The sequence below is a fragment of the Rhinoderma darwinii genome, chromosome 1 (genome assembly GCF_050947455.1).
Source record: "Rhinoderma darwinii isolate aRhiDar2 chromosome 1, aRhiDar2.hap1, whole genome shotgun sequence".
In the NCBI taxonomy this organism is placed as follows: domain Eukaryota; kingdom Metazoa; phylum Chordata; class Amphibia; order Anura; family Rhinodermatidae; genus Rhinoderma; species Rhinoderma darwinii.
The window spans coordinates 449370684-449383789 of record NC_134687.1 but is presented as its reverse complement, the minus strand read 5'-3'; the positions used below and the strand labels follow the sequence as shown (position 1 = coordinate 449383789).

At 48.6% G+C, this 13106-nt stretch overlaps 1 protein-coding gene across 1 annotated transcript in view; it reads left to right on the top strand.

Moving 5' to 3' along the window:
• Positions 1-13106, top strand: part of GGT5 (gamma-glutamyltransferase 5) — a 104773-nt gene that overhangs the window by 87282 nt on the left and 4385 nt on the right. Inside the window, exon 11 of the mRNA XM_075831915.1 lies at positions 6924-7034. Coding sequence (XP_075688030.1) covers positions 6924-7034 — 111 coding nt within the window. The remainder of the gene's footprint in view (positions 1-6923; positions 7035-13106) is intronic.

The following is a 13106-nucleotide window of genomic DNA, read 5'->3' as shown; positions in this document are numbered from 1 at the left end:
TGCCCCATAGCTGACACAGTATAATGCCCCATAGCTGACACAGTATAATGCCCCATAGCTGACACAGTATAATGTCCCATAGAGGTGACACAGTATAATGCCCCATAGCTGACACAGTATAATGCCCCATAGCTGACACAGTATAATGCCCCATAGCTGACACAGTATAATGCCCCATAGCTGACACAGTATAATGCCCCATAGAAGACACAGCATAATGCCCCATAGCTGACACAGCATAATGCCCCATAGCTGACACAGTATAATGCCCCATAGAGGTGACACAGTATAATGCCCCATAGCTGACACAGCATAATGCCCCATATGTGCGTACCTAATAAAAAATAAAACATAATTACTTACCTATCCCGGTTCCCACGACGGTGGGGGATGCGATGCTTCTCCTCCTCTGCACTGTGCTGTGAGTGACTCCGTGCAGACAGACGCGATGACGTCACTACATCGTGCCTGCCTGCACCGAGCCGCTCACGACAGAGTGAATGCTGGAGCGAGGCTCCAGCATTCAACCCAACTGAATCTGCGTCCTGCGGATGCAGATTCAGTTGGAAGCGGGCAGCGCGGTTCGGGCCGCGATGGGCGGTTCGGGCCGCGATGGGCCCCCTGGCAGCCTCGGGCCCCGATGGGCCCCCTGGCAGCCTCGGGCCCCGGGCGACCGCCCGAAACGCCCATATTATAATCCGCCATTGATGATACCAAGCAATATATGGATCTAAGTGAAACGGAGATTGGGTAGTCATTGAGGGGTTAACCTTTGGTTTTGGTTTTTTTCCCCACTATAGTTTTGATAAGCTGTACTGTAATTTATTAGGTGTATTTTAGGCTCTACGCCACACTCTACTTTAGGCCTCATTTACACGAGCGTATTATACGCGCGTGCGACGCGCGTGCTTTTCACGCGTGTCGTACGCACCTATAATAGTCTATGGGGCTGTTTAGACGATGCGTGAATTTTGCGCTGCGTGAGTGCGTTGCGTAAAACTCACGACATGTTCTATATTCTTGCGTTTTTCACGCAACACGCACCCATTGACTTCAATGGGTGCGTGAAAACAACGCATGCCACACTGACGGTCCTGCGTTGCATGCGCGAAAATCACGCAAGAGCTGTCAAACTCCTGAATGTAAACAGAAAAGCACCACGTGCTTTTCTGGTTACAAACATCCAAACGGAGTGTCAAATTCGAGATGAGCGCACCGAACTTCACCGGGTTCGGCCAAACTCGTTTTGACCGAAACCGGTAAAAAATGTTCGGGTACGCGACGTCAGGAGACAGTCACTGTCCACGGTGCTGAAAGCGTTAAACTGGTTCAGCACCATGGACAGTGACTTCCGCTCCGAAAATCCATGAACCTGTAAAAAAAAAAAAAAGTTCTGACTTACCGATAACTCCGGTCCGACCTCCCGGGATGACAGTTAAGTCCAAGTGACAGCTGCAGCCAATCACAGGCCAAGCACAGGCTGCAGCCAATCACAGGCTGCAGCGGTCTCATGGACTGCGGCGTCATCCTGGGAGGTGGGGCCGGATGACAAGAGTGGGACGCGTCACCAAGGCAACGGCCGGGAGCCCGGACTGGGGGAAGCAGGAAGTTCTTGGTAAGTATGAAAGTCTTTTTTTATTCACAGGTTGGTGTATATTGTGTTCGGCATTCACTGTCGAGGGTGCTGAAAGAGTTACTGCCGATCAGTTAGCTCTTTCAGCACCTTGGACAGTGACGGGCGTCGACTAGCCTCATCTCTATACACGGATGACACACGGAGCTGCCAAGTGCCTTTTGCGCGCGCAAAACGCAGCGTTTTTTGCGCGCGCAAAACGCACACGCTCGTGTAAATGAGGCCTTAGAGTCATGCCTTCAGTCAAGGGAGTAACCAGAAAATACTGTACTAGTTAGCAAACATTTGACAATTATAGCCCGTCTAGACAATGCTCTTTGAGGCCAGGATCACACACACAGTTTTGATGCAGTTTTTGGATCAGTTTTTTGAGCGAAAGGCAGATGTGGATCCAAAAGAAAGGAAAGGTATAAAGAAAAGACTGACGCATCTTCTTTCTTTTATGTTCGCTCATGTGCTTGGCTAAAAAAAGCTGAGCCAAAAACTGCATCAAAACTGTGTGTGTGTGAGGGTATGTTCACACGGCCAAATTTCAGACGTATACGAGGCGTATTTTGCCTCGTTTTACGTCTGGAAATACGTCGTCAAACATCTGCCCATTACTTTCTATGGGTATAACGCTGTATTGTCCACACGACGCGTAATTTTACGCGTCGGACGGCAATTACGACGCGTAAAATTACGCCTCGTAAAAAGAAGTGCAGGACACTTCTTTGGACGTTTTTGGAGCTGTTTTCTCATAGACTCCAATGAAAACAGCTCCAAAAACGGACGTAAAAAACGCCGCGAAAACGGCGTGAAAACGCTGCGAAAAATGCGAGTTGGTAAAAAAACGTCTGAAAAGCAGGGTCTGTTTTCCCTTGAAAACAGCTCTGGATTTTCAGACGTTTTTGTTGACTACGTGTGAACATACCCTGACCCTAAGGTCTAGTTTGTACAGAGTATTTTGCAGGCAGAAAAGATTTTAACCTGCCTGCACTTTCTTGCCGCTGTTATCGGAGCGTTTTTCATCCGCGGCCATTCAGAACCATGGGCAAAAAACGCAGCGGAACATGCTTTTTCTGCTTCCCATGGATTTCAATTGGAGGCCAGAGGGGGAACCGCGGCAGGAAAGGATATGCCGCTTTATTTTCCAGCGAGTCGCTAAAAGCCACTCGGGAAAAAAAACGCCTCCGCCTCCCATTGAAATCAATGGGAGGTTATATCGCCCATTTTTTGGCGCTGATTCCGACGCAGTTTCCACATCAAAATCAGCGCCAAGAAACTCTGTGTGAACTGGGCTTAAATACATCAGTATAGGGGCCAGGCTAGCTACATGTAGGTTTGCTGTACAAAAGAATGTTCTGGTTCACTCACAGCAAAGATCTTAAAAACGGTGAAGAATTGAAATAAAGTATATTAGAAATTTGCTGAACTATTCTTTTATTTAGTGACTACGTTTTATTAACATAAAATAATGAAAATGACCTTATGACATTAATGACCCAGTTATGCAGTGATACATGCCCTCTCCCATATATCAACTTAAAGAGACTATGTCACCAGGTTTATGCTGCCCTATATGAGGGCAGCATTAAATAGCGCCAGAGACCCTGATTACAGCCGTGTGTCACTTTGTATGGCTGGGTTCACACGACCTATTTTCAGACGTAATGGAGGCGTTTTACGCCTCGAAATACGTCTGAAAAAACGGCTACAATACGTTGGCAAATATCTGCCCATTGCTTTCAATGGGTTTGCCCATGTACTGTGCCGACGACCTGTCATTTTACGCATCGCTGTCAAAAGACGACGTGTAAAATTACTGCCTCTTCAAAAGAAGTGCAGGACACTTCTTGGGACTTTTTGGAGCCGTTTTCTCATAGGCTATGTTCACACGGAGTATTTTGATGAGTTTTTTGACGCGGAAACCGCGTCACAAAACTCGGCAAAAACGGCCCGAAAATGCCTCCCATTGATTTCAATGGGAGGCGTCGGCGTCTTTTTCCCGCGAGCAGTAAAACTGCCTCGCGGGAAAAAGAAGCGACATGCCCTATCTTCGGGCGTTTCCGCCTCTGACCTCCCATTGACTTCAATGGGAGGCAGAGAAAGCATATTTCATGGTGTTTTATCCCCGCGGCGCTCAATGGCCGCGGGCGAAAAACACAGCGAAAATCGGCGTGCAGGGATAGGAAAATATGCCTCAAACTTCCAAACGGAATTTTGAGGCAGATATTCCTCCTGCAAAATACTCCGTGTGAACATAGCCATAGACTATTGAAGACAGCTCCAAAAACGGCCGAAAAAATGGCGCGAAAACGCGTGTTGCTCAAAAAACGTCTGAAAATCAGGGGCTGTTTTCCCTTGAAAACAGCTCCGTATTTTCAGAAGTTTTTGGCTCAGCGTATGAACATAGCCTAAGGGTATGTTCACACACACTAATTACGGATGTAATTCGGGCGTTTTTGCCCCGAATTACGTCCGAAAAATGCGCCTCGATAGCGTTGACAAACATCTGCCCATTGAAAGCAATGGGCTGATGTTTGTCTGTTCACACGAGGCGTATATTTACGCGCCGCTGTCAAATGACGGCGCGTAAATAGATGCCCGCGTCAAAGAAGTGACCTGTCACTTCTTGGGGCGTAATTGGAGCTGTTATTCATTGACTCCAATGAAAAGCAGCGCCAATTACGCCCGTAATGGACGCGGCGTTCAAGCGCCTGCACATGCCGTTACGGCTGAAATTACGGGATGTTTTCTCCTGCAAACATCCCCGTAATTTCAGCCGTTACGGACGCTGTCGTGTGAACATACCCTTAGGATATGTGCACACGTAGTGACCAAAACCGTCTGAAAATACGGAGCTGTTTTCAAGGGAAAACAGCCCCTGATTTTCAGAAGTTTTTTGAGCAACTTGCGTTTTTCGCGGCGTTTTTCACGTCCGTTTTTGGAGCTCTTTTCATTGGAGTCTATGAGAAAATGGCTCCAAAAACGTCCAAAGAAGTGTCCTGCACTTCTTTGACGAGGCAGTCATTTTACGAGTCGTCGGCACAGTACGTCGGCAAACCCATTCAAAAGAATGGGCAGATGTTTGCCGACGTATTGGAGCCGTATTTTCAGACGTAAATCGAGGCATAATACGCCTCGTTTACATCTGAAAATAGGTCGTGTGAACCCAGCCTAAGGGTATGTTCACACGACAGCGTCCGTAATGGCTGAAATTACGGGGATGTTTTCAGGAGAAAACATCCCCGTAATTTCAGCCGTAACGGCATGTGCAGGCGCTTGAACGCCGCGTCAATTATGGACGTAATTGGCGCTGCTTTTCATTGGAGTCAATGAATAACGGCTCCGATTACGCCCCAAGAAGTGACAGGTCACTTCTTTGACGCGGGCGTCTATTTACGCGCCGTCTTTTGACAGCGGCGCGTAAATGTACGCCTCGTGTGAACAGACGTAAAAGCTCCTCGCATTATGCGAGGCGTCTTTGACGCTCGTAAATCTTGAGCTGCTCTTCATTGACTTCAATGAAGAACGGCTCAAATTGCGTTTCAAAGAAGTGTCCTGCACTTCTTTGCCGAGGCAGTCAATTTACGCGTCGTCGTTTGACAGCTGTCAAACGAGGACGCGTAAATGACAGGTCGTCGGCACAGTACGTCGGCAAACCCATTCAAATGAATGGGCAGATGTTTGCCGACGTATTGTAGCCGTATTTTCAGATGTAAAACGAGGCATAATACGCCTCGTTTACGTCTGAAAATAGGTCGTGTGAACCCAGCCTTAGTCTTTTTCATAAAACCCCTGTTTATATCCTGCAGCTCGAGCCGAGCAAGGAATCATCTCAATGATGTGCTCGCACTCAGGAGTCCTCGATATTCATGAGATGCGACTCCCCCTGCTGATTGACAGTATGGGGAGAAAGCCGTCAATCAGCGGAGGGAGGTGAGGGGGAGTCGTAGTTCTTGTATACGCTCGGCTCGTGCTGCTACATTTTATGAAAACGACTGCATATTACAAAGTAGGTGACCCAATGCTGGAATCAGGGGCCCTGCCATGACTTTATGCTGCTCTCAGATAGGGCAGCATAAACCTGGTGACAGATTCTCTCTAAAGGGTTATTCTGATATTATAAAGTGATGGCATATTGCTAGGATAAGCTACCTGTTTCTGATTGGTGGGTGTCCAACCTCTGGAACATCAACCTATCCTGAGAATGAAGAGACCGTAGCGCTGATTTAGTAACGCATCCCCTTCTAAGTTTTCCCTGCACAGTGGTGCTCCTAACCACTGGGCTGTGCAGGGATCTACAGCAGGCTTCAATCACTTGAATGGAGCGGTGCTGCAGTTCCCTGCACAGTTGGTGGCCAGGGGGTGGTTGGCCACAGTTGGTGGCTGGGGAAAACAGTGAAGGGTCCGCAGCGCTAAATCAGTGCTGTGGACTCTTCATTCTAAAAATTAATGGGGGTCCCACACAAATTTATGAACTTACCCTTGTTGCTGCAGTGCTCTCTAAGTGGTGGGTGTTCACACCAAACTACTGACGCCAAAGCAACAAATAATGGGAGATGTCAGCCACTTTCAATTGAGGCTCCTGGCGCTTCAAAAGTCAAAGCAGTATTCACTTCAAGAAATAAGCAGGCGACAACCCCCTTAGGCTGGGTTCACACGACCTATTTTCAGGCGTAAACGAGGCGTATTATGCCTCGTTTTACGCCTGAAAATAGGGCTACAATACGTCGGCAAACATCTGCCCATTCATTTGAATTGGTTTGCCGACGTACTGTGCAGACGACCTGTAATTTACGCGTCGTCGTTTGACAGCTGTCAAACGACGACGCGTAAATTGACTGCCTCGGCAAAGAAGTGCAGGGCACTTCTTTGCAACGTAATTTGAGCCGTTCTTCATTGAACTCAATGAAGAGCAGCTCAAGATTTACGAACGTCACAGACGCCTCGTATATTACGAGGAGGAGCATTTACGTGTGAAACGAGGCAGCTGTTTTCTCTTGAAAACAGTCTGTCTTTTCACACGTAAATGCCTGCTATCGTGTGCACATACCCTTAAAGAAGCCCTTGCAGCAAAAATGTTTTGGGCCCTAGCATTCGTAATTGAGATGGCATAAATGATACTGTTTTGAGAAAACTCACCGATGGCTTTATCTTGTAGCTTTAGATACACTCCATAATGTATGATTTAAGATGAGGGCTACGCACTTCTGGTTTTTATGTATCATATTATTGTATGTAACATCATCTTGTGCTTCTATTCTGGTTTCCACTATTCCTCCATGAAATATATATCTTCTTTAAGGCGATTATGAACAAGTTGTGGTTCGGCTATAACCTCAAAGAAGCAATCTCCGCTCCTGTGCTCCATGTACTACTGAACAATGCACTGGACTTTGAGACCTCATTAAGTCCGGTAAGGGTCAACCATCATACTGTGTATAGGTAGCATTAGAGATATGCAGTACTAAATAAACTTTCATGAAACAAGTAATGATGTCATTTCTTTAGATGTCCAGCCATTAGCTCATCTGGTCTGTATTGGTACTATATTTGTCACCATTTTCTGAGAGTCATAACTTTGGCATTGAGAATTTTGTTTTCCTACAGGCGTTCATCCACCGGGTTAAATAATGTTATATTGTAAAAACTTTTGTTTTCGCATTACTTTAGAGGAAAAATTGGAAAAGGGAATAGATTTTTACTTTTAAGATTTCTTTTTTGTACATTATTGAAAAAGTTAAGGTTTAATAGCAGCAGAAAAATGGCAGACCTGGGGACTTAATTAGACCCCCTGGTATCCATGGCAACCATCGGCACCCCGCAATCTAAGGGTATGTGCACACACACTAATTACGTCCGTAATTGACGGACGTATTTCGGCCGCAAGTACCGGACCGAACACAGTGCAGGGAGCCGGGCTCCTAGCATCATACTTATGTACGATGCTAGGAGTCCCTGCCTCTGAGTGGAACTACTGTCCCGTACTGAAAACATGATTACAGTACGGGACAGTTGTCCTGCAGAGAGGCAGGGACTCCTAGCGTCGTACATAACTATGATGCTAGGAGCCCGGCTCCCTGCACTGTGTTCGGTCCGGTACTTGCGGCCGAAATACGTCCGTCCATTACGGACGTAATTAGTGTGTGTGCACATACCCTAAGGATTTAGAGATAGAACCTGCAGAGGGTAAACTAGTAAAAATGCAGATTACAAGTCATATAATGGCCAGAAATAGTGTTATTCCTCATATACACACACAACAGCTTATTGTGAAAAGTCACCTGAAAAAGTTAGCTGCGCTTCAAGCCACCTTATGGCAGGTGTGTATACACACACACACACACACACACACACACACCAGTATTTTGTGCAAAAAATAGTGCTAGTTTATAATAAATTTGGCATAACCATTCCAAGTAATTTTCAAATGCTTTATTGATGCGTCTTTTTTTGTTTTCCGATCATACACGTTGCTGAAGAAGATTAATAATTACGCACATTTCTTCACTTTTCTGGTGCATTTTATTTGATAAACATGCTCCATTGAGTGTTTAAACATCCTCTTAAATTAAATAGATTTAATGTAAATTAATGTAAGGTTATGCATCTGGAGTAAAAAAAAATATGTATGTATCATACATCCTAAGGTGTCAAGAGAGAACGATTGTGCAGGTTATATTTTTTTAACCCACACCCTATTAACATAAACATGTACACTTAGCTGAGCCAAACATGCATGTTTATGGTGGCCCGAAAGATCAGTCGACTAGTTGGTGCATTCAAAATGAATTAGGGGAACCATTTTAGTTAAGTGAGAACTGTTAGTAAGATGTTAGAATAATCCAGATGAGATATTACGGAAGCCTAAATTAATATTTTAGTAATTTAAGTGCCTCTAAAGTATTGATTTCCCTGTGGGAAAAGTATACAAAGTAAGTATTGTCTCTCCAGTACCACCTATAGTTGGCTACCCTGTAAGGCTATGATCATATCTGCGTTCGGGCTCCGTTCCGTCGGAGCTTTCCGTCCGATGGAAAGCTCAGATGGAACGGAGCCCTGACGCAGATGTGAACGAAGCCTACGTCATTGTTTTACCATGTAAAGAGCCTGATGTTAGTGGTAAAGTAAACTAAACTATAGTGCTAATAGTAAACTATTGGTCCATAAGCAATATTTACCACCTATCCACAGGATAGATCATAAATAACTGATCGTGGGGGTCCGACGGCTGGGACCCGGACCGATCCAGAGAACGGTCTTAACTGGGCGTCCCTTTGCACCCCATTTGAATGGAGAGGTACTGCGCATGCTTGGCCATCGCTCCATTCACTTTCTATGGGACTTCCGGAGATAGAGTCCAGCAGCCCCATAGAAAATTAAGCATGCGTACATCTCAAATTTATATGGGGCGCACAGGGATGGCCAGGTAAGCTTGTTCTCAAGATCGGTGGTAATCCCAGCGGTTGGACCCACACCAATCAGATGTTTATCACCTATCCAGTGGCGTAACTACCGCTATAGCAGCCGTAGCGGCTGCTACGGGGCCCGCAGCATGAGGGGGCCCGTGTCGCCCGCCGGCACAGGTCCCCACCATGGCCGGAGGCTCCGCTAGCAGCCGCTATGGCTGCTACAGCGGGACGCCACTGAACACTACGGCAGAGCAGGGAGGTATCTCCCCGCTCTGCCATTAAACAAAAGACATGTATCCCCTATCCATAGGACAGGGGATATATGTGTGATCGCTGGCATTGATAGGGAGAACGGGGGACTGAAAGTCCCCTGAAGTTCTCCATCACAAACCTCGGACTTCCGGGGTCTGTGTCGGCAGCTCCGTAGAAATGAATGGAGCGCCAGTCGCGCTTGTGCGCATGCGTGATCAGCGCTCCTTTCATTTTTATTGAGCTTAGCAGACGCCGGAAGTCAGAGGTTAGTCATGGAGAACTTGGCGGACTTTAGGTCCCCCGTTCTCCCTATCGCTGCCAGCGATCACACATGTAACCCCCTATCCTGTGGATAGGGGGATACATGTCTTTTGTCTTTTCACACTGTAGGTCGCATTTTTTTGGGGGGTTGGGGACGCTGTATAGCGTTCCCTACAGGGGGGGGCTGTATGGCGTTCCCTACAGGGGGGGCTGTATGGCGTTCCCTACAGGGGGGGCTGTATGGCGTTCCCTACAGGGGGGCTGTATGGCATTCCCTACAGGGGGGGGGCTGTAAGGCATTCCCTACAGGGGGGGCTGTATGGCGTTCCCTACAGGGGGGGCTGTATGGCGTTCCCTACAGGGGGGGCTGTATGTAGATAACGCCATACAGCCCCCGTGTTGATAACGCCATACAGCCCCCTGTAGATAGCGCCATACAGCCCCCTCTGTAGATAGCGCCATACAGCCCCCTCTGTAGATAACGCCATACAGCCCCCGTGTTGATAACGCCATACAGCCCCCTGTAGATAGCGCCATACAGCCCCCTCTGTAGATAGCGCCATACAGCCCCCTCTGTAGATAACGCCATACAGCCCCCTCTGTAGAGAACGCCATACAGCCCCCCTGTGGATAGCGCCATACAGCCCCCCTGTAGATAACGCCATACAGCCCCCTGTAGATAACGCCATACAGCCCCCTCTGTAGAGAACGCCATACAGCCCCCCTGTGGATAGCGCCATACAGCCCCCCTGTAGATAACGCCATACAGCCCCCTGTAGATAACGCCATACAGCCCCCCTGTAGATAACGCCATACAGCCCCCCTGTAGATAACGCCATACAGCCCCCTGTAGATAGCGCCATACAGCCCCCTCTGTAGGTAACGCCATACAGCCCCCTCTGTAGGTAACGCCATACAGCCCCCCTGTAGATAACGCCATACAGCCCCCTGTAGATAACGCCATACAGCCCCCTCTGTAGGTAACGCCATACAGCCCCCTGTAGATAACGCCATACAGCCCCCAGTAGATAGCGCCATACAGCCCCCTGTAGATAACGCCATACAGCCCCCTCTGTAGGTAACGCCATACAGCCCCCCTGTAGATAACGCCATACAGCCCCCCTGTAGATAACTATCCTGTGGATAGGGGGATACATGTCTTTTGTCTTTTCACACTGTAGGTCGCATTTTTTTGGGGGGTTGGGGACGCTGTATAGCGTTCCCTACAGGGGGGGGCTGTATGGCGTTCCCTACAGGGGGGGCTGTATGGCGTTCCCTACAGGGGGGGGGCTGTATGGCGTTCCCTACAGGGGGGGCTGTATGGCGTTCCCTACAGGGGGGAGCTGTATGGCGTTCCCTACAGGGGGGGCTGTAAGGCTTTCCCTACAGGGGGGGCTGTATGGCATTCCCTACAGGGGGGGGCTGTATGGCGTTCCCTACAGGGGGGAGCTGTATGGCGTTCCCTACAGGGGGGAGCTGTATGGCGTTCCCTACAGGGGGGCTGTAAGGCATTCCCTACAGGGGGGCTGTATGGCGTTCCCTACAGGGGGGGCTGTATGTAGATAACGCCATACAGCCCCCGTGTTGATAACGCCATACAGCCCCCTGTAGATAGCGCCATACAGCCCCCTCTGTAGATAGCGCCATACAGCCCCCTCTGTAGATAACGCCATACAGCCCCCTCTGTAGAGAACGCCATACAGCCCCCCTGTGGATAGCGCCATACAGCCCCCCTGTAGATAACGCCATACAGCCCCCTGTAGATAACGCCATACAGTCCCCTCTGTAGAGAACGCCATACAGCCCCCCTGTGGATAGCGCCATACAGCCCCCCTGTAGATAACGCCATACAGCCCCCTGTAGATAACGCCATACAGCCCCCCTGTAGATAACGCCATACAGCCCCCTGTAGTTGCGCCATACAGCCCCCTGTAGATAGCGCCATACAGCCCCCTCTGTAGGTAACGCTATACAGCCCCCCTGTAGATAACGCCATACAGCCCCCTCTGTAGGTAACGCCATACAGCCCCCCTGTAGATAACGCCATACAGCCCCCCTGTAGATAACGCCATACAGCCCCCTGTAGATAGCGCCATACAGCCCCCTGTAGATAGCGCCATACAGCCCCCTCTGTAGGTAACGCTATACAGCCCCCCTGTAGATAACGCCATACAGCCCCCTCTGTAGGTAACGCCATACAGCCCCCCTGTAGATAGCGCCATACAGCCCCCTGTAGATAGCGCCATACAGCCCCCTCTGTAGGTAACGCTATACAGCCCCCCTGTAGATAACGCCATACAGCCCCCCTGTAGATAACGCCATACAGCCCCCCTGTAGATAACGCCATACAGCCCCCCTGTAGATAACGCCATACAGCCCCCTGTAGATAGCGCCATACAGCCCCCTGTAGATAGCGCCATACAGCCCCCTCTGTAGGTAACGCTATACAGCCCCCCTGTAGATAACGCCATACAGCCCCCTCTGTAGGTAACGCCATACAGCCCCCCTGTAGATAGCGCCATACAGCCCCCTGTAGATAGCGCCATACAGCCCCCTCTGTAGGTAACGCTATACAGCCCCCCTGTAGATAACGCCATACAGCCCCCCTGTAGATAACGCCATACAGCCCCCCTGTAGATAACGCCATACAGCCCCCCTGTAGATAACGCCATACAGCCCCCCTGTAGATAACGCCATACAGCCCCCCTGTAGATAACGCCATACAGCCCCCCTGTAGATAACGCCATACAGCCCCCCTGTAGATAGCGCCATACAGCCCCCTCTGTAGGTAACGCTATACAGCCCCCCCTGTAAATAACGCCATACAGCCCCCTTTGTAGATATCTACAGAGTGGGCTGTATGGCGTTGTCTACAGGGGGGCTGTATGGCGTTATCTACAGGGGGCTGTATGGCGTTATCTACAGGGGGGCTGTAAAAAAGGCACTATCTACAAGGGGGGGGGTTGTGTGACACCCAGGGGAGGGGGGGCCCCAGTCAAAAGTTTGCTATGGGGCCCAGTCTTTCCTAGTTACGCCCCTGCACCTATCCTGTGGGTAGGTAATAAATATTGATTATGGGAAAACCCCCTTTAAAGAGGCTCTGTCACCAGATTATAAATGCCCTATCTCCTGCATAATCTGATTGGCGCTGTAATGCAGATAACAGCAGTAGTTTTTATTTTGAAAAACAATAAAATTTGAGCAAGTTATGAACAATTTTAGATTTATGCTAATTCGTTTCTTAAACCTTTCAGGACCAAGGTCATTTTGGCCCTTGAGGACCAGCCCCATTTTTTCAAATCTGACGTGTCATTTTATGTGGTAATAACTCTGGAATGCTTTTGCCTATCCAAGCGATTCTGAGATTGTTTTCTCGTGACATATTGTACTTTATGTTAGTGGAAAAATGTGGTCAATAAATTCATTGCTTATTTGTGAAAAACACTACAATTTGCAAAAATTATCTACTTTTAAAACAGATAGTAATACCACACAAAAGAGAAGTGTATGATGCGGACCAATCAGCGTCATACACTTCTCATCGTTCCAGCCCTGCTGGTTTC